The sequence below is a fragment of the Urocitellus parryii genome, chromosome 4 (genome assembly GCF_045843805.1).
Source record: "Urocitellus parryii isolate mUroPar1 chromosome 4, mUroPar1.hap1, whole genome shotgun sequence".
NCBI classification, from domain to species: domain Eukaryota; kingdom Metazoa; phylum Chordata; class Mammalia; order Rodentia; family Sciuridae; genus Urocitellus; species Urocitellus parryii.
In genome coordinates, this window is record NC_135534.1 from 117,505,522 (window position 1) to 117,531,851 (window position 26,330).

Sequence of the window (26,330 nt, forward strand, 5' to 3'; positions counted from 1 at the left end):
TAGGAAGTGATGGGTTTCGGGTATTTATCAACTTTGCTTTAAAATATAAATTATTTAATTGCAAGTTTATGTATTTTATTAATAATGACCATGTTTAACAGCTGACTAGAAAATTACCTGAACATTTAGTGGTCTGTACTAGCTATTCAGCACATCACTGCCCCCAGGGCAGACCTTGGGCCTGGGAAGCTCTGGGTTCCACACGGGCTCTCCTTGTTTCTTGGAAGTTGCTCTTCTGACAATAGGATATTTATAGGGGTGTGTGTAGTGGGTAAGGGGATTCTGGGTCTTTCAGGGTACTCTGTAATTAAGAAACAGCAGGGACTTTGCAGCAGAAGGGATGAGGTGGGTCTGGGAGAGAGGTCAGTGGTGTCTTCATTCTTAATTCCTAAACCCAGCTGCCTTGAGGTTTATAAAGGCTAAAATTGGAGGATGCACAGATGTCCACCAGGACAGAAGTAACTGATGTTACTGGCACGGGATATAACCTAGGGCAAAATGCGAATCGAGACACCAGCACTGGTTTCCCTGGCCAGCCCATGCCTCCGCCTCAGCTAAACGCCACTCCCCACTCCCTCCCCGCCAAATGGCTCTCGGCTCTGGAGGCGGGACCGAGTTCTTCGGTGGCCCCTGGAGGCCAGGGGCTGCGAGCTCTGGGAGGCTGGGAGGGTTGAGAGGGGAGGGGCGCTGACTGGGCAGTCCAGAGAGGAGGGGGCCTTTAATAGGCTCGCCCAGCGCCTGGTTCGCTGCACTGCGAGTGGCTGCTGTTGCGAGAAGCAGCCCGACACCTCCCGCCAGTTCTCCGCTGCAAATTTTCGTCCTTGCACTTGACAGCGATTGTACTTAAGCTCCCAGGGCGCTCTTTGCTGGAAGGCACAGGTAGGAGGCGCAGGCTGCCGGGTGCACCCTAGCTGTTCTGGGAGGAGTCTCCCTGCCTTGGTTGGCTCTCCTTTCAGGGAGCTGCTGGTTGTCCCGAAGCGTTGGTGGTTTTGGTGTGTAGGCTGCAAAGAGACCGTGCAGGCGGCGGGGAAGTCGGGCCGAGCCCCTTTCTAGAGTACGTCTGTGCGCTGCTCGGCGCCATGCTTTTGCTGGGCATCTTAACCTTGGTTTTCGCCGGGCGACCTGCTGGCAGCTCCGAGCCAGAACGGGAGGTGGTCGTTCCCATCCGACTGGACCCGGACATCAACGGCCGCCACTACTACCGGCCGGGCCCCGAGGACTCTGGGGAGCAGGGACTGATTTTTCAGATCACAGCATTTCAGGAGGACTTTTATCTACACCTGACGCCGGACGCTCAGTTTCTGGCTCCCTCGTTCGCCACTGAGTATCTGGGCGTCCCCCTCCAGGGACTCACCGGCAGCTCTCTAGACCTGCGACGCTGCTTCTACTCCGGGAACGTGAACGCCGAACCAGATTCGTTTGCCGCTGTTAGCCTGTGCGGGGGGCTACGTGGAGCCTTCGGCTACCGAGGCGCCGAGTATGTCATTAGCCCGCTGCCCAATGCCAGCGCGCCGGCGGCGCAGCGCAACAGCCAGGGCGCACACCTTCTCCAGCGTCGGGGTGCCCCCGGTGGGCTTTCCGGAGACCCCACCTCTCGCTGTGGGGTGGCCTCGGGCTCGAACCCCGCCATCCTTCGGGCCTTGGACCCTTACAAGCCGCGGTGGACAGGCTTGGGGGAGAGTCACAGCCCGCGCAGGTCCGGGCGCGCCAAGCGCTTCGTGTCTATCCCACGCTACGTGGAGACGCTGGTTGTGGCGGACGAGTCAATGGTCAAGTTCCACGGCTCGGACTTGGAGCATTATCTGCTGACGCTGCTGGCCACCGCGGCGCGACTCTACCGCCATCCCAGCATTCTGAACCCCATCAACATCGTTGTAGTCAAGGTGCTGCTTCTTGGAGACCGTGACACAGGGCCCAAGGTCACAGGCAATGCAGCCCTGACTCTGCGCAACTTCTGCGCCTGGCAGAAGAAGCTGAACAAAGTAAGCGACAAACACCCCGAGTACTGGGATACCGCCATTCTCTTCACCAGGCAGGTGAGTCAATCTGTCACCTCTTCGGAACCAGTTAGCCCTATTCTCTTAGGGTTACCGCCTTTAGCTCTCCAAATCCCCTTTGTGCTGTGCAGTACCCCCAAATTTGAATTCCGTTTATCTCTTCCGACTCCAACTTTGAAACTTCCATAAAGAGCCCTCTCCTAGGCTCTGCAGAGGTCCTGCTCTCGTGCTTCAGGGCGGTTGGAGGAAAGCCTGCTTTTTCCGAAGGTGTTGGCCTGACGCGACCAATCAGCGTCTCCCGGATCAATCGCTGAGGGGCCGGAACCCAGGAAGTTGCCGCCCCGGAGCCGCAGTTTGTTTTCAAAGCCAATAGGAGGCGCTTTGAGGATGGCGCTGGAGAGGGCGGGAAAGCCCGCCAGTCTTGTATAGGGCATCTAAGTTCTCTCCGACACCACCTCAGAGGGTTCCTTTCCCTGGCTGTAGAACTGGAAGATGATCCAAGGTCAGCGTCTCCTACATTTCTCGCGGGTAACATGTTATCCTTTCTCTGTCCTTGGCCAGGAAAACCTGGATTGGGACGAAGGGCATCACTGGCTTATTTTATGGGTTGCAGAGAAAGGTCTGACTCAAGTAGGTAGTGCCAGGAGCATCCCTCCTTCATTGCTGCTTCTTCCACATCCTTCTCTGCTGGACCTTGTTGAGGGCTCGCAGTTCATTCTGAGCAGGCATTTTAGTAGGGCACTTGTTTGAGGCTGGGAGTGTTTCACTTGGAGTTTCAAGTGGAGTTTCACTTGGAGCTGAGCTGGGAAAATGGCTTATTAGCAGAGGGTGACCCATTTGCCCAGCTGGATGCTGTGGAGCAGAGCAGACAGGATCGCTCAGGTGCTCAGCTTCGCAATTCACTAAAATTCCTAGGACTGCACTTGAGTGCAGAGCTCTAACAGCTTCTGCCTTATTACAGTGATATGAGCTTAGTTAAGGGACTCCAGCTGTAGGGTTGGAAAGATGCTGAGTATTGGGATTTGAAATATGGACCCAGACCAGGAAAGCAGCTCTGCCTTTTTCAGGTCTTTACCTGATATTCTATCTCAAAGAAGCTATGAATCTGTGAACATTTAGATTCATAGGCGTTGACATGTTTGGGCACTGTAAAGTTTTGGGATTATTGAAATTTCTTAAATACAGGAGGCTGGGAGGAAAAGGGCCAATCAAATGACCTGCATCTTCTGATTTTGGGGGCTGGCTGTAACTTGAATCTGTGCCTCGCTCTTGTTTTGTCATTATCATAACCACAGCATTCTGGCGATGGCACAGAATCCTTGGTTACCTCTGGGGCTCTTGCTCTTTACTGTTTCCAAATGGCCACTCAAAGCTGGTCTGGCGCCCACGGGCTGGAGCTGGAGTCTTCCACAGTAACCCATTTGGCAGAGCTAGGCCCTTCCTGGAGATGAACTTCCTACTTTCCCAGCCTTCTTCTCCTCCCACCACCTGGTTTCTCTAGGGAGGTCTTTGGCCTGGAGTCTTGTTTCCTTGTGCTCATTCTTCCAACTGAGGTCTGTTGAGCTGCCACTGCCCAGCCCCTGCAAGTACTGCCTGAGTCATGGGGAAACTGCAAAGGAGATGGCTTCGGCTTCTGCACACAGACCAGTTCTGCAGTCAGATTGTTGGGAGGAAATAAAGCAAAGGCCAAGAACAGGCTATCTTAATGGGGAAAGCATCTGTTGCCCCATCCACTATTCAGGATGCCACTGTGGAGGTCACTCACAGCCTCTAAATTAATAGACCTCAATCTCCTCTTAGTGATTAAGGCTGACTTTTGGAACCAGCCCCAGGAAGAAAAGTCCTGCTGGGAATCTGGGCCATGCCATCAGAGGAATCAAGCCTTTTGAAGAAGAAGCGATCAAACAGCATGACAGCTTCTGTTTTTCAGTGGTGTGCTAGACCCCCAGGGGGCTATGTTGTCTGTGCATAATGGGTACAAGATGCATGACCACTTGGGTCAGAAGCAGTGATGTGCAACATGTGACTTTTGGGAGCTGTTTTTCCCTTAGGTGTCTAGAGGGCAAAGCCAGAGAGTGGGGAGGCTGTGTTGGCAGGTCCATAATCAAGGTATGTGTGTTACGCTTTGGGTAAACATCTCTCCCCACTTCCTCTCCAGCACAGACTTTAGGGCCTGCTGCATTCTCAGAGTCTTAGCAACTTCTCATTCCTGAGTTCCCCAGGGATAGGTACAGTATTGGATGAGAACATGAGCATACAGCTGCTCTTTCTAGACTAAGGCAGATGTGGTTCCTTCCAGGATCCTTAACTATCTGGAAGGGAGAGTACACTGATCATTCGACAAGCATTTTGACAATTTGAGGAGTAAAGACTCAGAGAAAGTTCATGGAGAAAGGACGCACATCTGATTTTGCAAAGCAGTCAGCTTCCAGGCTCATAACAACGGGATGAGGTCAGCCCAGGACTGGAACGAGGATCTGCCGAGAATTAGAGCCAGAGTCTTTCTCATTTGTTTCTGTGAGGAGAAGTTTCTTTGGCTTCTTGTTACACCCTGCAGCAGGTGCCAGGTATTTACTATTGAGACTTCTCTATCTTTAGGTTCAATTGCTCTGCTATTTTGGTAATCCTTTGTGGTATAATGGTTTCCATTCATTTATTTGTACATTCTCTTAGTACTGATTGAGCATCTGCAAATAGCAGATACTACCCTGGGTTGTGGAGCTACACATATTAATAAGGTGTGGCCTAGAACTCCCAGGAATTAAATGTGTGGCAAGAGGCAGCTAATTACAATAGGGTGTGCTAAGTGCCAGGACAGAGAATGGTGTCTTCCCTGTGGGAAAGTGCATGGGGGGACATTTTCCTATCCATGAGCTAAGGATACTCTTCAAGGGGCTAGGCTGCAGGAAAAGCAACAGAACTGGGAGGTTGTGGGGATTGGGAGGAAGCTTGTTTTCTACGTTGTAGGATACCCTCTACTCTCTTCTACATCCATTTTACTATAATTTTTGACATTTCCTTTTTTGAGATGATTTCATTTCCATTTAAAATTTAAAAATATTTTTTCTTTTTAAAAATGTTATTGGTATATTAAAATTAAACATATAGTGAGATTTGTTGTTGCATATTTGTACATATACAATATAACCATATAATTTAGCCAATATAATTTATCAGTATTTCTCCTTTCTCTTCCTTCTCTCCCATTCTCTTTTCTCTATTCTACTGGCTTCTCTTCTTTCTTTTTAAACTGCTGGTTCAATTAAAAAGTCAAGTGAGATTTTATTCTTAGGTCTTGTTCCCCACCTTCCTTTGAACTTCTCTGTGGTTGTTTGTTTGTCTTTCCCTCCCTTTCTTGGCACTCCCCCCTGTCTTGTCTTGTCACCTTGATTTGGTCATTGGTGCAGTGGCAAGAACTCAGGCTTGGAATCAGGGAGAGCTTTTTGAATCTCTGCATTTTAACTTCCTAGCAATGGACATTGAATGAGTCAGCTGTTTGAACTTCACTTTCCTTGTCCTTAGAATGAGGCAGACGATGATGACACGCCACCTAACTCATGGGGCTCTTTCGAGGATGAATTACTGAGTAGTCCAGAATAGACACCCAATGATGGCAGCTATTATTATCACTGCTGGTTGCTCAGGATATGTTTCTTGTTGTTGAATTATTACCTTCAGGTCTCTTGCCAGAATGTAATTTTGGGATAGCCCTGATTTAAAGCATTCTGTCTCATTGCCCTTGCAAGTATACACCACACTTATCTGATTGCATATTCCTCTGTGTCTAAACTATGACTGCCAGCATTTGCCAATCTGCTGATTTAAGGCAGGGACCTTTTTATGTTTCTGTAGCCCTTACACAGGTCCCTGTATCTCATGGAGCAGTAAGTGTACATGGAAGAATGGTGTAGGCAAGAGTGCAAGGACCTGCCAATGGTTGTGGGTGCCTAGGTGGTTTGTGTCCCTGCCTAGGGATCATTAATCCAGCTTTCAGACTGTCAGGCTGCAGGGTTGGGAGAAGGAGTCTTTGGTTCTTCTGGCATTTCTTCTTGGCTCCTAGCCATCGGGTTTTGTCTTGGGGAAAGGCAGGGCCCCAGAGAGGAGCATGTTGAATCTACCCTGGAGTCAGCAGACAGGGTGCACAGCAGGGATGCGGTCAGTGTGTCAATGCAGATATGGGGCAAGAAGCCAGGAGCTTGCTCAGCCAGCACCATAGCAGCAGTGGCAGAGTGCTCTTGCCCTTAATCCTGCTGCTTTTCTCTCTCCAGGACTCCCATGTCTTGTTCCAGTACAAGCTTGAGCTCTGGGGAGGCGCACTATGGGATAGGCAGTCTTTCTGTCTTGAGATTCATTCTTGGGATCAGTGCACACCAGAAGAAGCAGGAGTCCTGGCTAGAGCTCAGCCCCTAGGCTATATTGCCCAGATTTCAACCCTCACTGAGCCTCCATCTTCTCTGTCTAAACTGAGACTCCCTGTATACAGAGCTAATTATTTACCTTATATGTGTCTTTTTTATAAAATGGGACCTAATAATGGCACCTCCCCCTAATGCTATTGTGCAGATTAAATGAGCTAATTCAGGTAAAATGTTTGGAGCACTGCCTAGCATAAAGTAGCAACTCAATACATGTTAGCCAACATCTTTACATTTGGTAGGTACTCTTTCTTTTATTTTTTAAAAATTTATTTTAATTAGATATATATGACAGCAGAATGCATTTTGATTCCTTGTACACAATTGCAGCACAACTTTCCATTTCTATGGTTGTATACAATGTAGTGTTGCACCATGTGCAGTTATACATGTACGTAGGGTAATGATGTCCATCTCATTCAACAGTCTTTCCTACCCACATCCCCCTTCCCCACCCCATCCTCCATTTTCCCCAGGTCCCCCCCACCCCACATTATGGATCAGCATCCACTTATCAGAGAGAACATTTGGCCTTTGGTTTTTTGGGATTGGCTTACTTCACTTAGGGTAAGTACTTTTTCTTAAAGTGGTACTTTCCAGAGAAAGTTTATTCTTCCTGTAAGCTTTGGCTGCTTCTTCTTACTACTCATTGAGGTAATTCTTGTTGTTTTATTTACTTCAGGCTCTTGCGATAATACCATTTTGTGCATCTGGAGGGATTTATGTGCCAGTGAAACCTAATCTGCTAATAGAAGCAAATGACCTTCTAGACTATACTATCTTCTTCTTCTACACCAGGCGGCCTGAGTTACATTACAAAGGAACTGAATTCCTAGATTTAATTTTTCTAGAAAAGTGAAACCTTTCCAACCTTGGGGATTATAAACAAATGGATCTTGGGCTGAACAAGAAAATACAGCAAAAAGTAGCAAAAATTCAGATGTGAAACAAGTTAAAGGGTCACTGTTAATACTAGCAAGGGTTCTTTCACCAGTAATTATGGTATCCTGACAAGTGAAGTATAACTTAGAGCAAATAACCGTTGCTAGTTTGGCTTAGGTGTGGATTCAAGACCCCATTCTTCACTTAATAGCTTCGAGGCCCTGGGCCTGTGATATCAACTCTTTGAGACTCAGTTTCTTCATGGGCAAAATGAGAATGTAGTTCTTAGATCCTGTAATGTGGCCCTGACTTCTTGTATCCAGCAGGCAGTAGATTACATGGAATATATATATTTTCTGCCACATTAAAAAAAATTAATGTGCTTGATTTTATAATATGTCTTTCCATGTCTCTGAAAACTTTGGACATCTCAGTATACACATGGGGAACAGTGGATGTGGGAAGGAGGCCTGAAGGGAGTTGGGAGGAGTTGTAGAGGGGGTGTATAGAGAGAGAGCAACATTGGTAAATAGGGATTGACCCTGCTGCAAATTGTTATTCTTATTTATTTAAGTTGTGACTCTAATCCTAAATTATTTTATAAGAAGGGACAGTTAGGAAGAATAGTTTAGGAGGTTTAGGTTTTTGGCCAAGTTGATTCTTGGGTCTTTTGGGAAAGAGCTGACTATAAGAAAAATTATAGGGGCTAGACTGGGAAATGCCTATATCCTATACCCTCCAGGCAGGAGGAACCAGAAGAGTTTCTATTTTTTGGAGACCAATTCTCTAGCTGAAGAGGCTGAGGCAGTTTGAGTGCCTCAGAGTTCATTCCAGAAGGGTGGAGGCATTCATTGCCATAAATGAGGCACAACTGGGCCCCTGTACAAGAGCCTGTGGGCGTTCAAAGAACTAGGGCTGAGCAGTTCTTCATTTGCATCCCTGACTAGGGAAAAGAGGGACAGGCAGATCTTCTGACCCCAACAGTGCATCTTCCCACCATGAAAACACCCATTACTACCTGACAGCTGCTCTCTGCTATGTTCTTACCCAAGGAACTTTTTTGGCTCTTTTCCTGTTACTCTTGTTTGATCCAGCAAAACCCAGATTTCTTGATGGAAAGAACAGGTTGCTCCTGGCTGGGAAGGGCCTGCAGCTGCATGTTTTTGCTTCAGAGAGAATCTACCCTCTATGAGAGCGAGGACACTTTGGCTTTAAGGACTTCCTACCAGTGGAAGCAGGCTGCAGGGCTGTGTGGACTCTCTCTCTCTCTGGCCTGCTGTTTCTGAGGAGCAGGATGAGGGGCTAGCACTCTGCTTGCTAGCAGGGACAGGGGCGACTGTCACTTTTCTGTGAGTTAGTGCTATCCACTCTGACATGGGTCAGAAGACAAGAGGCCCCGTATTGTTCTTTCCATTCTAAAAGCACATCATTCTGTGTGTTCCTTTTATAGCCTACCTGGTCAAAAGGGACTTATTACTGTAGGATGGGAGAAGGAGAAGAGGCCTAAGGCACTGACCACTGTGAGTTCTAATGGAAGATTGACCCTTCTTCAGAGTTGGAAACTGAGGCCCTGATGAGACTTGGCCAAAGTCTACTTAATGATGGAGCTAGGACTGGAATCCAGGCTTCTTGGTTCTTATTCCTTCTTGGTTCTCTGTCTTGCATGAAGCCAGTGGTGAGTGTGCAGTGTGGCCCAGAAGCCACAGATGCACCTGTCATAAACTCTGCTATCGGCTCCAAAGACTACACTAGGATATCCAGAGATGACCACTTTTGCCCAATGGGATCCCATGCTCTAGTATATGGGGACATATGGCCCTATTTCTACTCTCTTCCTTCTTCACTATGCCATGGCATGTGAAGTCTTCATCCTTTCCTTCCTCATTTTCCTTGTTCCCTTCCTTCACAGCTGGTCTGTGATCCTGAACACATTCCATAATCTGCTACTCTGGTAAACTTCTCAAGTTTGACAGTGATTTTATTCCAGGATTAGAGCGCTGGGGGAAAAGAACTTTTGGGAGAGTGGATCTTTGAAGAGGGAAGGGGATTAGGAAAGGAAGGGAATTTGAGGTCCACTGTGGGGTTCCTGGAAGTGGAAGAAGTGCACTGTGCAAACAAGGGCAGTTGAACAAAGGTAGGGCATGCACGGTGCCCGTCGCTGACTCTGGCACACCCTGGGTTCAGGCTGGTCACCCTCGTGGTGCTTTGGCCAGAAGAACTGTTAACTCATTAGGAGGTGTGACTATCACCTGACGGTGGGAAGCCAAGTTTGACTGCTCAGGTGATAAACTTCTGAGTGCTTTGGATTAAATTTTGCTGATTTTCTGTACTATGACCACTTTTCCTCCCATGCCCTGCTAACTCTGCAGCTGCCCCACCTCCCCCAGGTCAGCATATATATGCACGAGTGCAAGCTGACATGCACATACACACACATACATACACACTCATATAGACACACAGCCCCCAAGAGGAACAAAATTGAGAACCACACTGTGTGTGTGCTCATGTAACCAACTCCCTTGGCTCCCAAAGGAGAATGACACAGCTCTTTCTCCTGAGCTAATGCTAATGCTCGGGAGTGCTGAGCAATTAACTGTGATGTGGTGGAAAGGCTAATGAGTTCCCAGTCATATGGACCTTCAGTGCATTTAAAAAAATGAATTAAATGTGACCTTTTAATTTTATTTCGTTTTTTATTAGTGCATTGTAATTATTCACAATAGTGGGATTCATTGTTCCATATTCCTACATGCACACAACATAATTTAGTCAATTTTATTCCTCGATAATCCCCCCTTTCTTTCCCTTCCTCTCTTTCCCTGGCCCTCTGCCTCTACCCTATTGGTTTCCCTTGTATTTTCATGAGCTTCCCCCTTTTTCCTTTTTAATTTTTCTTTTTAGCTTGTAAATTATAAGAGAAAGCCCATTGACTTCTTGAGTTTGGTTATTTCACTTAACACTCTCAAGTTCCATCCACATCCTGTAAATGACATAAGTTTGTTCTTCTTTATGGCTGAATAGAACTCCATTATATATAAAATGCCACATTTTTCTTATCCATTCATCTGTTGCTGGATACCTAGGCAGATCCCATAATTTGGCTATTGTGACTTGTGCTACTATAAACATGGGTATGCTTTTGTCACTGTAGTATGCTGACTTTAATTCTTTAGAATAAATATTGAGGGGTGGAATAGCTGGATCATTTGGTACTTCCATTCCCAGTCTTTTGAGGAACTTCTGTACTCAGTGCATGTTTCTGCTCTGTGACACGAGCCTCTCTGAGCTTCAGTTTCTTGGTCTGTGATAATCAGTCATTATTTCAGTGGAATGTTGTGAGGATTAGACCAGGTCATGCATATAAATTGCATGCATGGTGTCATCAGTTAGTAAATCATGGACATGATTAGCTATGATCACGAGCCTCAGTTCCTACTTTGCCAAAGAAGTATAATAACCTCTTTGCCTCCTGGCACTGTTGTGAGGATTGAATGCATGTTATTTTTCCTTCACATGATAGAATGCCCTACATATTCCAGGCAGCCATGTGATAAAGAGTATGCCCATGTCACTGATTCAATATATGTCTTTTCAAGGGGAACAGAATGGACATGAGGGTCTTACCCTATTTCCAAGTCCTGGGTTCTTAAGGCCTCTAGATTGCATCACTGACCTATAGTGCTCCGTGTGTTCCTTGAGTTATCCACTCCAGGAGTCCCATTTTGCCCTTCAGCATCCCCCGGGAAATACTTCCTACCAGGATGTGCTGCTGGAAGCCCTAGTTTCTTTTTTTCTTTTCTTTTTTTAATAAATTATATTTTTGTTAGTGCATTATAGTTATATATTCTATATATTCTAGTGGGGTTCATTGTGACATATCCATATATGCATATAGCATAATTTGCTCCATTTCATTCCCCAGTACTTCCTCTTTCTCTTCTCTCCTCCCTCCTCCTGATCCCCTTTCTCTACTCTATTGGTCTTTCTTCTGTTTATTTTTTTTAAAGTTGGTACATTATAATTATACATAAAAGTGGGGAAAGCCCTAGTTTCTGCAGAAAGTTAAACTTCAGTATAAAAAGAGGGAACTTCCCGCTTAGGAGATGATTTATTTGTCTTTTCTTCCCAACAGCCCTTAATCCCATGGTTCCTTTAGCTTTGGTAGACATTCTGTATGTAGGTGGTAGCTCTTTCCCACCTTACCCTGCTTCCTCCCAGTCCAGGGAAGCCAAATCTCTGGCATGAGCAGCTCCTTCACTGGTAACAATTTGAGAATATGAGCTTAATTCATCGTTGTCCAAAGGAGTCACTCAGCAAGGACCAAAGCTGGCTCTGGATGGGGCATGTGGTTGCCTTCCACCCCTACCTGCTTCAGGGAGTCATGACTAGAGCCTCACTTGACCATGGGAGTTGCAATATATTTTTTTTTTCCTGGTCTGGAAAGCTATCTCTATATAAAGCAGTGGCCCTTGTAGTTTAATTTTGTACCTCCTAATTTCCTTATGTAGGACCTCCCTGTGGATGTGGTTGAGCACAGTCTTCTCAGTGAGCCACAGAGCTTTCTTCCTGAGGCCTCCTCCCTCAGTCTGGGCTGATTCCATGAATAGCCTACCACTCCTTAGCACGGAGGGCCTGGCTGGAAGGTCTGGGCCTGACTAGCACTGGGGTGGGGTGAGTTGGAATGTCTCATAGGATATACCCTTTTCCCCCTTCACATCCCTTCTGGCACTGTTAACTTTGGGCTGGTTCTGCTTCTCTTCCACCTGGCAGGACCTGTGTGGGGCCACCACCTGTGACACCCTGGGCATGGCTGATGTGGGCACCATGTGTGATCCCAAGAGAAGTTGCTCCGTCATTGAGGATGATGGGCTTCCGTCAGCCTTCACCACTGCCCATGAGCTGGGTAAGACTGGAAGGGAGGAGAATTACCCCCTGGGACTGTACTGGGTTTGTGTTGGATGCTTTGTGTGGGTGAAGTGGGCAGACATTTGTCTTTGGTCTCATATTCTGAAATCTTAGGGATCCTTTCTTAGGGTTAGCATCTCCTTGGCTGTGGCTTTGTTTCACTTTTTTTTCTTATTGTTCCAGTTGGCCAGTTATACAGTCAGAGTACCTCTGCAGAATATCTGACATTTAGGCACTATGGGGAGAATATATTAAAGGCCAGGAGACATGCTTCTGTTCTCAGCAAGCTCACAGCCTGGTAGAGGGGTCAGAAAACAAGAGCCTATGATCTTGAGGACATTTGCAAAACAATTCATTGACAGGTGCAAATGATCAGCCTGAAAACCATTTCACAGGCTTTCTCCTGCCCCCTGCCCTGATTCCTCCCTCAACCTCTCATACCTATCCTGTGTAGCCCTCTCCTCCTGAACCCTCATTTCATTCCATAGGTCATGTGTTCAATATGCCTCATGACAATGTGAAAGTGTGTGAGGAGGTGTTTGGGAAGCTCCAAGCCAACCACATGATGTCCCCGACCCTCATCCAGATTGACCGTGCCAACCCCTGGTCCGCCTGCAGTGCTGCTATCATTACCGATTTCCTGGACAGTGGCTATGGTAAGCTGAGGTGGCAGAGAGGAGTGGGTGGCTTGGCAAGGATGTCTTTGCTGTCATGTGGTGGTTCTTGCTACCTTTCTGGACTGTCCTCTGTACCCAAGTCATGTTGCCCCAAGGAGTTGGGCCCTGATGTGGGTCCATCCCAGTTGCCCCTTGATTCTTTCCTTCCCAACATCTTAGGCCAGCTAAGATCCACTTTCCCCAGCTTGTCCTGATAAATGTCCTTGGCTCTCTGTAGGTGACTGCCTGCTGGACCAGCCCAGCAAGCCCATTTCCTTGCCTGAGGAGCTGCCAGGCACCAGCTATACCCTGAGCCAGCAGTGTGAGCTGGCCTTTGGCGTGGGCTCAAAACCCTGTCCATACATGCAGTACTGCAGCAAGCTGTGGTGCACTGGCAAGGCCAAGGGGCAGATGGTGTGCCAGACCCGCCACTTCCCCTGGGCAGATGGTACCAGCTGTGGTGACGGCAAGTTCTGCCTCAAGGGGGCCTGTGTGGAGAGACACAACCCCAACAAATACAGGGTGAGTACTGGAGCTGATGAGTTGGGAACTCCTGAAAGGAGAGGAGGAGGTCTGTGGCCTCTGCTGCCTGGTTTCCACTGGGAAGTTGCCCTGTCACAGATTGGCTGTGTGACCACAGCTGACTCACGTTGCTGCACTGTGTCTCCATTTCTGTCTATGGTTGTAGCCTCTTTTTGACTCTGAGAGTAGAGAAAAAGCTATGGTAGGTCAGAGGACTTGGTGAAGCCTTACAGATACATGGGAAACAGCCTTCGACAGGACTGAGGTCAGCCCTGCGTTCTGTGCCTTGTCCTATGTGGGAGGAGCTCTGGACCCAGAGCTGAGTAGTTGACATTAGGAGTGGCTTACCGCTGGCTCCATACTATATCGAGGGAGCCAGGGACCACACAGATGAAAAGGATTAGAGATGCAATGAAGCAGAGCCCTGGGCAAGCTTCAGTAACTTGACACATCCTGAACTCTGCTTTGGTGGATTTTTTTTTTTTAGATGAAATACAATTGAACAAAAGTCCCCCTGCCCTAGATAAGTAATAAATAGGACTAGCAATCAAATCAGAATAACAGAACCCTAAAGATTCTCTGAATACAATACAAACTGTATATTCTTTAAGTCTTGAGTTAGTGTAGCAAAGGGATTTGTACTTTTCCTGGCAGGAATAAGAAGTTCATCCTTCTCCTTGATCCTAAACATGACTGTCCCTTACCTACCCTATTCCCAGCTGGAGAAAGACTTGGGATAGGGTTTTATATGAACAGAGGAAATATTTTCACCAAGCACCTGAGATGGATGTGGGAGAGTATTATTTAAAATCTTGTTCTGTGACCTGGGAATATGTATTTAACTAAATCTTTAATAATTTATTAGGCAGCAATGCACTAGCTTCAGGGAACTGTATAAGGTACTGTGCTGGTCAGAAAAGGAAATAAAATGTAGGCCATACCCCAGAAAGCTCATAGTCTTGTGAGGAACCTAGAAATGTCATTAGAATACAAACATGGAGAAGCAAGTATTCTGAGTTACAACAGAGGTATAAAAATGTGCTATGGAAGAAGCAGGGGCGAGAGATTAAGCAGAAGGTACTGAAAAAACTTTGAGGAGGAGGAGGCATTTGAAGAGAGCCTTGAGGGTTGAGTAAGTGCCCAATAGGTGGAGGTGCAGCAAGGCAGGGAGTTGGGACTGAGTGAGCTAGTGGGTGGGTAGCTGAGGGTTCGGACTAGAAGATTCTGAGGACAGGTGAGTGATAGCCAGCTCCTTCTCTTGGGAAGAGGAATCTAAAGGAGGAATAGACTAGTCAAGAAGATATTGGACATAGGAAATGTGGTTTGGTAAGCACAATCTTCCATATGATTTCTGGAATTTTCTATCAGCAAAATCCACTATATCCTCCATGTCATCTCTGAACAGTCCTCTTACTACCTGATTTGATTGAAGCCATCTTCCCAACTCACTTCTTTTTTTTTTTTTTGTACTCTAACAATTCTTCAATTCCATATGGGCCTATTGTCCATGGATACAACATTATTTCCATCTTTCCGTCACATGCCCTTACCTCCTCTTTATTGAGCTGAGATTCTGTGGTCCATTGTTAAAGTGACTCCTTTAGATACACTCTTGGTTCCCTTATCTCATCCCTCTCTGTCACACTTACTTGGATTAGCCACCACCTTGGTTGAACCCAACTCACTCACCTACTCAGATGTGCCTGAATAGGTGAATATGGCTGGAAAAAAAATGCACAATTATGCTCACTGGTATCAGCTTAGATTAACAACCTGGAAACTCCCATAATTCTGGCCAGGAGTGATATATTTCATTTCTATAGTTTATGCGCTCTCTCACTCTTTACACTTCCACCCCGTCCGTCCTTCCATCACCAACTTCTTTCTCATTTTTACTTGTACTGGTGTAGTAGTCCATTTCCCATTACTATAATGAAATACCCAAGGCTGGGTAATTTATGATGAGAAGAAGTTTATTAAGTTTACAGTTTTGGAGACTGAAAGTCCAATAACATGATGCAAGTTTTTGGTGAGGGACCTCCCTGGTTGCTTCACCTCATGGCACATAGCATTATGGTGGGAGTGCTTGCAAGAGGGAGGGATCACATGGAGATAAGAGAAGCCAGAGTGTGGGAGGTGCAGGCTTACTCTTTCATAACACCTTACTCTCATGGAACTAATTAGGATCCAAAAGAGCTACTTAATTCCTTCTGAAGGCAGTGTCCTCAATGACCTAATTAATTTCCAGTTGTCCTACCCCTCCTTAATACTGCCACTCTGGGGACCAAGATTCCAACACATGAATTAATGGGGGACAAACCACATCTAAACCATAGCAACCAGTGACCTTTCCTCCCCTGTTTTACTAAGGGAGAAGAAGCAATCAAGCAATCTGAAGAATTTCCAAGGCACCACATCCATTGTCTGACTGCTTTTGTACATACTCCCGTCTTTCCCTACTTCCAGTGGAGGGACTGTCCAAGCTGAACCCAAGGCCAACCTTTGTGCTTTGTACTGTCCCTCTTGCGTACTCAAGGGCATCACTTGTCATTTCCCTATTCTCTCCTACAGTATCACTTCTTCTGTCTCTTGGGTTGAATCATTCCTATTATGCTACAAACCTTTTTTTTTCTTTTCCATCTTAAACCACACTTCTTATGACCATTCATCCTCTCCAAATATCACAGTCTGTTTATCTGATTCCCTTGACATCAACTTTCCTTAAAAGAGTTGTATAAATGTGCTTCTTTACTCCCTGGATTTCTCAGGAATTCACTTCAATCAGGCTTCCACTCCCACCATTCCTCTAAAATAATGCTTGCTTAGGTCACCAAATAGCCATCTGTGTTGTTTACCATCCCTCACTTGCCCTGATTTGATGCAGATTCTGACACGACCCATCACTTTATCCCCTGAGAACCCACTTTCCACTTATTGTGAGGCAGTCTCTGCTTCTTGTGGGTTCTTCTCTTCCCTTAACTGGTTTTCTCCTCGGTCTCCTTCACTGGCTCTTCCTCATTCTCATTTTCTAAATGTCGGAGTGCTTCAGGGCTCAGTCTTCACCTTCTTCACCGTACACACTCAGTTTCTTAAGTGATTAATCGAGGCTGTGGCTTTAAATACCATTCACAGGTTGGAGACTCCTATATTTGTATCTCTAGCACATGTCTCTCTCCCAAGCCACAGACTTGTATAACTGAATCATGACATCTCCATTTGAATACCAGATAAGCATCTTGAACATAGCATCTGTAAAACTGAGCTCCTGATCGTATCCCCTAAACCTGCTTTGTCAGCTCCACGTAAACCCTTTTTCTCCTGCATCCTTCACATTCTGTATCTCAGAAATTTCTATTGACCCTGTCTTTGAAAGAGATCTAGAATCCTATTTCTCACTGCTTTCCCTGCTACCACCCTGGTCTAAGCCATCAACTCTTCCTGCCTGGATTATAGCAGTCACTCCCCAACTGGTCTCTCTGCTTTTGATCTTACTCCTTAGAGACCACCCCCAACATGTGCCCAGAGGGATCCATTAAAAATGTGAGTTAGGTTATGCCATTTCTCTTCTTGAAAGCCTCAGGGTTTCCGTACCTGACTCAGAATGGCCATGCATTTCTGCCTTCATCTCTAGCTTCTCTTCTCTTGATTGCTCTGCTCCAGGCACATCTTTCCTCAAGGCCTTTGCATTGTTTCCTTTCCCTGAAATATATGCATGGCTCATGCCTGTATTTCCCTTAAATTTCTATGAGTGAGGCTTCCCTGACTCCTCATAATAAAGAGCAGCCCACCTTGCCAGGGTCCTCCCCATCATTCTCACCCCAACCCACACCTGCTTTTAACTCTATCCAACAGTCTACATGTACTGGCTTATTTTTATTATCTGTGTTTTCTTAACTAGAATGGGATGACCTGGAGGGTTGGGACTTCCTGTGCATGGTGTCAGGCATATAGTAGGAACACAGCAAATATTTGGACAATGAATGAATGAATGGTGCATGATAGGAGTACAATACATGTTTTTGTACAAGTGGGTGGGAAGAAATGACACCAGATAAAAACAAAGAGCATTGGCTCAGAAGTTGCAGGAACAGTATTAAGTATTGAAGAAAAAGTGGAGAGAATAAAGTCTAGGCTCAGATTATTAATTCTTCAGATGGCCATTGCTCACTTTTGAGGGAGCAACTTCTGTGGTGTGATGGGGGAAAAAACCATAAAGCAAAGCTCTGAGGAGTGAAGATGGGAAAGGAAAAGAGGTGAATGACTTTCTCAGGAAGTGAAAGGAGGGAATTGGAGTGGAGCATTAGTTTGAGAGAAAGCAGGAGTACAAGAAAGTATATTATCTTTTTTTTTTAAAAAAAACAAAACCAGTCATATTAAAACAATGAGCCAATAACTATCTGAGAGGTTAATAACTATCTGCAGTCCAATAAATATACTGAATATGTACATAAGTTAAAGTACTCATGTCTCATGGAAGCAATTCTGATTGGGCCTATGTGGGTTAGTTACTTTATGGATGAACTGTGGCAGTTTTAATACCAGGATGTACAACTGGGCTGCTGCCTTTATTGCCCAACAAAGGTGTGTTCAGGGGTGAAAATTCATTTTACTATCATCCTAAGAAAAACAGAATGAAGATTATACATTTTCTATCCTCTCTACCCTGCTAAACAACAAACAAACAAACAAACAAATAAAGCCCAATGCATAATTCACTCCAAAGCCAAATTGAGTTTTAGAATTGCTTAATAGTGTCTTATCTACGTGTCCTCTTAACGTAAATATTAGCATCGCTGATACTGAGGCTTTCTTAAATGCAGCTCCTGATTGAGGTTGAGATCAATTTGGTTTGGCAAAGAGTCTGAACATTTATGAATGAAAATATTTAAGTATCTATGACAACGTTGTTTATTGGCAAGGCTGGTGGCTGGAACTGCTGAGATTCTTGTAAATACACTAACAACAGACAAGGGGAAACTTTGAACTCTTGCATGGAGGCAGGACCAGTGCTAGGAATTTTTATACCTGTCACCTCCTTTAAATCTTCTGTCAGACCTCAGACCCAAGTATTATTGGCTCCATTTTTGCAGGTAAAGCATGTACAACCTAAGGATATTTGGCCAGTGGCTCAAGCCTGCTCTGTGGTGAGAGCAGAGGTGATGATAAAACTTGTCTGCCTCACTCCGTGGACCAAGGATGTCTCATAACTAGGAGCTGCTGGTGTTTGCTAATTAACCAGTTGAAGTGTTATGTGGGTGCTATGCATACAGATCATGTGCATATTGTTTTTTTTTTTCTCATGGTATAAAGTGAATTTCATTTTAGTGGGGCCAGATGGGAACTTGAGGATTACACTGGTGGGCTTTTCTGTAGGCTAAAGGGCTGCGTGTGGCACCTGGACCTCCGCAAGAGTATAAGTGGCTTTTCCTCGCAGGTGGATGGCTCCTGGGCCAAATGGGAACCATATGGATCGTGCTCACGCACCTGTGGTGGGGGTGTGCAGCTGGCTCGGAGGCAGTGCAGCAACCCCACCCCTGCCAACGGGGGCAAGTACTGCGAAGGAGTGAGGGTGAAATACCGATCCTGCAATCTGCAGCCCTGTCCCAGCTCAGGTGAGGGGGAAGCAACAGTGTTCTGCTTCGACTGGGAGGCTAAATGGCTCAAGAGAATGAGGCACTAGATGTCTTCTTAATTAAGTACCGACAAGACTCTCTTTCAAGTAGGAATTCGGGGCCCATGAACTTGGTGGGAAAAAATTGCATCTCTATTTTTACTGAAGTTTCTATCTAAAACTTAGTGTTCCCTTCAATTATAAATTGAGTATTTCTTTTTCTTTTCTTTTTTAACTGTTTCATCTAAATTCTGATATTTCCTTTACTTAGGCAACAAATTGAAACAGTAATAGAAATACCTGTGACTTTGTCACCAATAGAAATCATTGCTATTTTTATATGATATTTCAGTTGAAGAATTCTCAAAATGCCATTTATGCTTATCCATCCCCACTTTAAAATTATAGCAGTTATTAGATTCATTATTGAATCATTATTTAATGCATTATCAAAGAAGCATACATATCACAAATATGTTTCAAAATATGCTGATAGTTGTATATTATTATAATTGGTGTTCTTGGTAAATTTATATAATTTATGCACTTAATAACATTATTGTGAAGATAGTTTCAATAAACAATTGAAGGCTTTCATAATCCAAAAAATATTTAAGATACCTGTTATAAAGGGAGTTCAAAGCAAGATTGCTGGAGAGGGTGGCACATTCCTTTGAGGATGCATTGTTATCCGTGCCCTGTATCTTTTGGACCCAGCCTGCTTTTGTCCTTTGAGTTGGGGAGGCTGTGGCTCTAGTGATGAGCATCACACTCTTGAGGGTAGGAAAGGGCTGTTTAGATTCTTGATGCTAGCCATCCCAGGGAGGGATATATTCTCTTTTATACTTCCCGTGGTGCTTCCCTGAAAATTCCTGCATGTGATTTCTCCCTCTCCAGCCTCTGGCAAGAGCTTCCGGGAAGAGCAATGTGAGGCTTTCAATGGCTACAACCACAGCACCAACCGGCTCACCCTGGCCATTGCATGGGTGCCCAAATACTCAGGCGTGTCTCCCAGGGACAAGTGCAAACTCATCTGCCGAGCGAATGGCACTGGGTACTTCTATGTGCTGGCACCCAAGGTGAGCAAGATGGGGCAGGAGACAGAGCAGGGATTAGGCTTTGGGGGAATATCAGTCTGAGCTGTCCCTCTTCCTCTTCTTTCCCTTCTGGGGATGCTGCAGGTGGTGGATGGCACGCTGTGTTCTCCTGACTCCACCTCAGTCTGTGTCCAAGGCAAGTGCATCAAGGCTGGCTGTGATGGGAACCTGGGCTCCAAGAAGAAGTTTGACAAATGTGGAGTGTGTGGGGGAGACAACAAAAGTTGCAAGAGGGTGACAGGAATCTTCACCAAGCCCATGTGAGTTCTGGGTCCTGGAAGGTGTATCCAGGGAGCAAGTTGGGAGGAGGGTGAGTGGAATTCTCCCAGTCATTGGAAGCTTGGTTTAGATTGGGGTGAATATTAGATTCTGGCCATACTCTTACTGTGGAGGCCACTCATTTTCTTCCAGGGCTGATAATCATCTGAACCATCCATCCATCCATCCATCCATCCATCCATCCACCTACCCATCCATCCATCCATCCATCCATCAATCCATCCATTTATTTAGCAAAGGAAGATGAATCTTCAGGAACACACCACAGCAGATGATATTTAAGGAAATGTCAGTTTTGTTAGGTTCTGTCTAGCATTCTATGATCTGCATTCTAATCTCATTTCTCCATTTTCTGCCTGATCTTAGACAAGTGACTCCATCTCCAGAGTTCTAGATGTTCTTATTTGTAAAGTGGATATAATACTAATGTACTTCACATGAGCTCTTGTGAGGAGTAAGGGAGTTAGTCCAAATAAAATGGTTAGTGTAGTACCTGGTGTAGAATAAATACTCAATACATGTTCAAAAAGATAATAAGGTGACAGTGCGTGACAGCTGCTACCCTCTCCCTGAGCCTGAGGCCCAGGCCCTGGTGGTCAGATGAGGGAGAAAATGGCAATAAATTGCCAAGGGACAGTGAACAAGAGGCTGGGACTGAAGGGACCTCTGCTTCCTAGGAAAAGTGCACTAGGATCTGCTGAAGAATCATCTCTGGGCCTCTTCTAGTCCCAGCTCTAGTGTCTGTAGCTCCCCAGCCTTCTGAGGTCAAACACATTCTCTTTTCTCCTTTCATTCCCATTTCTCCAAGGTCCTGACCCATGTTCTGGAAGAACAGGACACTTGAGATCTCAGTTTCGAGTAGGGAGTATAAATGCCCTTGAAAACTTGGGAGGCCAAGTACTGATGATGGAGAGATGAGATGGCTGTCCTGGAGTCTGATTGGACCCTCTGGACATGACATCTTCTGCTGAGTTTCTAGGTGGGAGATGACAGGGAGGGTACTGAGCCCCTTCTCTGGAGCTCTGGTGCTGCAGGTGGAGGTGATCCAGGCTGTCCTTCACAGGGACCTGCAGTGGGGCCACATGGGGAGTTAGAGGTACTTTGGTTAAATGACAAGTGTTCTTTCACAGATGATTGGAGCTGGAAGGAGCTGTAGAAATCATCTAGCTTAACCCACTTATTATATAGATGTGAATATCAGAACATTGAGGAACTGTTTAAAGTTACCAGGGAATTGGTACCTGAGCCAGCTGGATTTCCATACCCAAGTCCAAGGCCAGTACAGTCTTACTGCATTGAGCTCCCAGCCTTGGACTTGAGAACCACAGATTTATTTCCTTTTTCCCCCTACTCATTATCACAGATGATACCTATGGGGTTCTCACTGTGCCACACACTGTGTGACATGCTTCACATGCTGTGGCTTCTTTATCCTTCCTTACAGTTGAATGAAGTATGTGAGATTACGAACTCCATTTTACTGGTGAGGACACAGAGGTTTAGACAAGCTGAGAAAAACTTATTCAAGACAAATAGCAAAGCAAAGGATGAGGTTCTCTCTACCTCTACAACTTCTGCTTTCACTCCCACTCTAGAATTCACCACAAGATAAATTTACTGAAGAAAAACGATCATGAGGCTCTATGGGCAGCTGTTCAGTTTCAGATAATCAAGAAATCTGTGTACCACCTTTTAACTTGGTGTGTTTCCATCATGACCTAGATGGTGCTTGAGCAGCCTCACCTTTGCAATCTGCTACCATCTTTGTGACCTGCTCTGGGGTTTGTGAATGGTGATCAATTATGACTTTAAAGGGGTATGAGGTCCTTAAGTCCAGGCATCTGTCTAATGCACAATCCCCTTTTTTACCCTAGGCATGGCTACAATTTTGTAGTGGCCATCCCTGCAGGTGCTTCAAACATTGACATCCGCCAGCGTGGTTACAAGGGGTTGATTGGGGATGACAACTACCTGGCCCTGAAGAATAGCCAAGGCAAGTACCTGCTCAATGGGAACTTTGTGGTATCGGCTGTGGAGCGGGACCTGGTGGTGAAGGGCAGCCTGTTGCGGTACAGTGGCACGGGCACTGCGGTAGAGAGCCTGCAGGCTTCCCGGCCTATCCTGGAGCCCCTGACTGTGGAGGTCCTCTCTGTGGGGAAGATGACACCACCTCGAGTTCGCTACTCCTTCTATCTGCCCAAAGAACCTCGGGAGGACAAGTCTTCCCACTCCAAGGACCCCCAGAGCCCTTCGGTGCTACACAACAGCGTCCTTAGCCTTTCCAATCAAGTGGAGCAGCCAGAAGATCGGTCCCTGGCACGCTGGGTGGCAGGCAGCTGGGGAGCTTGCTCTGTGAGCTGTGGAAGTGGCCTGCAGAAGCGGGCTGTGGACTGTCGGAGCTCCCCAGGGCAGCGTGGGGCATCTGCCTGTGATGCAGCCCATCGGCCAGTGGAGACACGAGCCTGTGGGGAGCCTTGCCCAACCTGGGAGCTTGGGACTTGGTCACCCTGTTCCAAGAGCTGTGGGAATGGATTTAAGAGACGTCCACTCAAGTGTGTGGGCCATGGAGGCCAGTTGCTGGCCCGGGACCAGTGCAATCTGCGACGCAAGCCCCAGGAACTGGATTTGTGCATCTTGAGGCCCTGCTGAGAGACTGTTCCTTTCTCCCCTCCATTCTCTGCCCCACTGTGGTGCTGGTGCTCTGGCTGGCTGGAGTAGAGGACGGCAGCCAGGGACCTGTGCCAAGATGTCACTCGCATCCAGGACAAGGACCATGGGTTGGGGTGAGCGGTTCCCTCCTCCCTGGACTGGGCAGGGGGAAGCCAACTAATGCACAGTCTACCTCATGTTCCGCTCCTCGGGGACCTGGTTGCTGGGAGAGGCTGTGGGGTGTAGGTACTGGGCAGAAGGTGCTGAGGCCCAGTTTCCAAGGGACCTGGAGGATGGGCACCTCCCAGGCAGAACTTCAGGGACCTTGGCCCCCATAAGGGAGGCCACAGGCTGCTGGAAGAGCCATGGCCCAGCAGCTTGGCACCCTCAGGTGGCCCCAGGGACTCTGAGCCGTCTCTGAAAAAGGCAGGGTTTTCACGGTGCTTATGGCCCTTTTTCCTTTTCTAACTGACATGGACTGAACAATGAACACTGCCTGGGTTGGGTGGTAGTTGAAGGGAGAGTGAGATCGGGAATAACTGGAGCCTGAGCCCCTGCATTTGAAAAGAGACAGATGTATATAGGGAGTCTGGAGGTTTCTTAAATCTTTGTTTTGGCCCTCCCTGAAAGAGTCAGCCTCGTCTCCCCCAGATGTCCAGGGCCTTGGACTAACAGGAGGGCTGCCACTAAGGTGCCCTCTGAGACTCTGCAGGCAGAGGGAGGAAGTCCACAGGAAGCCTGCCAAAATGTCAAGAGGAAAGTGACCATTGCAAAAAGAGGCTGACGCTTTAAAGGGGTGATAGAGTCTGTAACTGAAGTAGGAAAGGTGAGGAGAGATCTAGAGGGTTTTACTGTCATTGGAGCCGAGGTGGGTGAGTGCTGAGCACTGGCCTGGCTTTGGGGGGGATATTACCTTAGAATGGTGAAGGAGGCTCCTGGTCTAATGAGTTTTTTCTAATGAGGTGGATGTATAGTATGGTTGAGGCTATAGTTCTACATTGGTCCAGAACCTTCAAAGTGACCACAGTTCTTTGCCCACTGAGCAACTAGTGGGACATGACCAGGAGGGCCAGGCCCTGAACATTCACATGCCTGAAAGTTACTCTTCTTCCTGATAGCGCCTGCTGTCTGCCATGGGCACATTATGTTGCATCTCCAGGCCTTTGCCTCTCCAGTTGGGAAATGGGATTCATTGTTTGCTACCTCAGATTATGCTCTCTGGGAACCCACCCCATCTCCTCCAGGGACAGAGGTGATTGGTGCTCCCACCACACCCAGCTGTCATCTTTACAGACTGACCTGCCCAGTCACACAGATGAATGCATGATGAGTGGCCACCTGCTGGGCTTCCAGATAGGAAGACCAGGGTGGTGGTGGTGTCTCTCTCTTTAAATTCTTTGGGAGCTGGTTTCAGGAGACACCAAGAATCCATGAGACCCAGGGGCCCTTGGCAGTCACTAGTGGGAACTGCTAGCGACCTGTCTGTCTTATAGATGTGTCAGAGGTGTAGAAACCAAGACGTTTTTCTATAGCTCCATGTGGGAAGATATTTTGAGGTTAGAGATCTTTTGGCTAAGCAGATGCCTCAGTGAGAAAAGGGGGTAGACATTCTGCTTTGGAATATAGGTAATTAGTCTAGGGCCTCAGTGGAGAACTTCATGAGGTAAGATCAAAACTTGCATCTTGGGGAGACAGGTTCAGTTCTTTTATGTGGTGTTCCCAAATAGTCAAAAATCCATAAACCAACCAGCTGACCAGCCTAACCTTGATGATGGTCTAATCCTGTCCCAGGTTGGAGATGTTGCATAGAACTCCTACAGGGGGTGGAAGGCATGCAGCTCTCTGAGGGGGAGGATGGAGCGAGGAGGAATCCCCCTCCTTGTACCCGTGAGCACTGTGAAGTTGCAGAGGCAAAAGGCCCCCGGGGCTCTAGGGCCTAGTCAGAAGGGAGCTTTGCCAGCTGACGACAGCGCTGCACCCTGTGCTTAGGGCATTCTCTCTGTTGTGAGGAGAGGGTGGTCAGGGGGCTGTGCAGAAAGAGGGTGGGTGGGAAGGGAGGTGCTATCACGGGGGAGACTGCCCCTTTGCAGATCAGTGTTTGCTGTTAGCTGTTTTACAAGTCATTTCAAGGATGGAGAACCACTCCTGTTCCTGACGCAAGCCAGCTCTCCATGCTCTTTTCTGTCATGGTGTCAGTTTGTTTGTTTTTTTTCTTTCTTTTCTTTTTCCAAAGAAGTATGACCAAGACAACTTGGGGAATTTGTTTTGTCTTTGAACACTTCCTCACTCCAACCATGTTCTCCAGGGCTGAGTAGAGCTGAGACTCAAGCATTAGGTTTCTGGTGATGGAATAAAACATTAGGGTGCTTTCTCATGCCTGTGGAAGAAGAGGAACATTCTGGGGGCTCCAGCAACTTCCTCAGTGGGACTTTGGGCTCAGGATTCCCTAGCTTACATTGCCCATCATGTGCACTGATTGGACGAGTTTGAACCAAACACCCTTTTCTGGACCTTGTCATTCTAGAGAGGGGGGCTGGAAGGAGCTGAGGACAGTTTGAGGGTCCTGAGTGCCCCAAGCCTGGGAGTCAGCTCCTGAAGACACTAAATACTGTCACTGATAGAGCCCCCACCGTGCTGGGTTCTTTTGCATTCCTTGTACTGAGGAAGGATGGGAGAACCTGGGTACTGGCTGGGCGTGTATACTGTGTATACAAGAGAGCTGGCTGCTGAGGTGACAACAGCCTGCTCCTAATAAAGTCATAGTATTTAAAACCTGTGTCCTGCCTCTCTGACTGCATCTCATTCATGAGCTGACTCCTGGTGTTTATGGAACACACACCTGTGCCAGCCATGGAGACAACAGTGACTGTGACAGGCACAATCCTGGTCCTGTGCTGGTAAGCTGGATGTGGGAGCTCACATCAAAAGCAAAGAGACAGAATCACGAGAGACTGTGGTAAGTGGGAAGAAGAATCCAGCAGAGGGTAAGAAAGAGAATCTGGCCTGGCTGTTTGTGGACAGGTGGTACAGTGACCAGAGCCCCTTAGAGACTGGGACAGTGAACCTGAGGCTGAAGGGTGAGTCAGAAACTCGGTTAAAAGGGTGTAGCAGCCTTTCAGCGGAGGTGCAGTGGGCCCAGGCTGGGGACTTTAGAGAGGGCCCTGTGGCTGTCCTTGGTGAGGGAGACAAGGCATGAGGATAAGCCAGAGGGGGCCCATTATGCAAGAATTCTAGTTGCCTGCCTGAGGCAAAACCCCCAAGTTTCCTGAAGGAAAGCATTCTATTTGGAGAATAATCACCTCTTTCTGGGCTGG

The 26,330-nt window shown here is 46.9% G+C and overlaps 1 protein-coding gene across 1 annotated transcript; it reads left to right on the top strand.

The window, feature by feature from the left end:
- Window positions 1-806: 806 nt before the first annotated feature.
- On the top strand, window positions 807-25,034 carry Adamts15 (ADAM metallopeptidase with thrombospondin type 1 motif 15). The gene is made up of 8 exons (XM_026392411.2): window positions 807-2,036; window positions 12,068-12,200; window positions 12,691-12,858; window positions 13,097-13,380; window positions 18,815-18,992; window positions 19,889-20,070; window positions 20,173-20,348; window positions 22,242-25,034. Exons 1-8 carry the CDS (start codon window positions 1,080-1,082, stop codon window positions 23,014-23,016), a joined length of 2,853 nt encoding a protein of 950 aa, XP_026248196.2. The 5' UTR covers window positions 807-1,079; the 3' UTR covers window positions 23,017-25,034.
- The last annotated feature ends 1,296 nt before the right edge of the window (window positions 25,035-26,330 follow it).

Excerpts from the sequence above, each read along its gene's own strand:
- Adamts15 (XM_026392411.2), top strand. The coding sequence starts at position 1,080 with ATGCTTTTGCTGGGCATCTTAACCTTGGTTTTCGCCGGGCGACCTGCT. Across the intron at positions 12,201-12,690 it reads CACCACTGCCCATGAGCTGG|GTCATGTGTTCAATATGCCT; the intron begins GTAAGACTGGAA and ends TTCATTCCATAG. Across the intron at positions 18,993-19,888 it reads GCAGCCCTGTCCCAGCTCAG|CCTCTGGCAAGAGCTTCCGG; the intron begins GTGAGGGGGAAG and ends CTCCCTCTCCAG.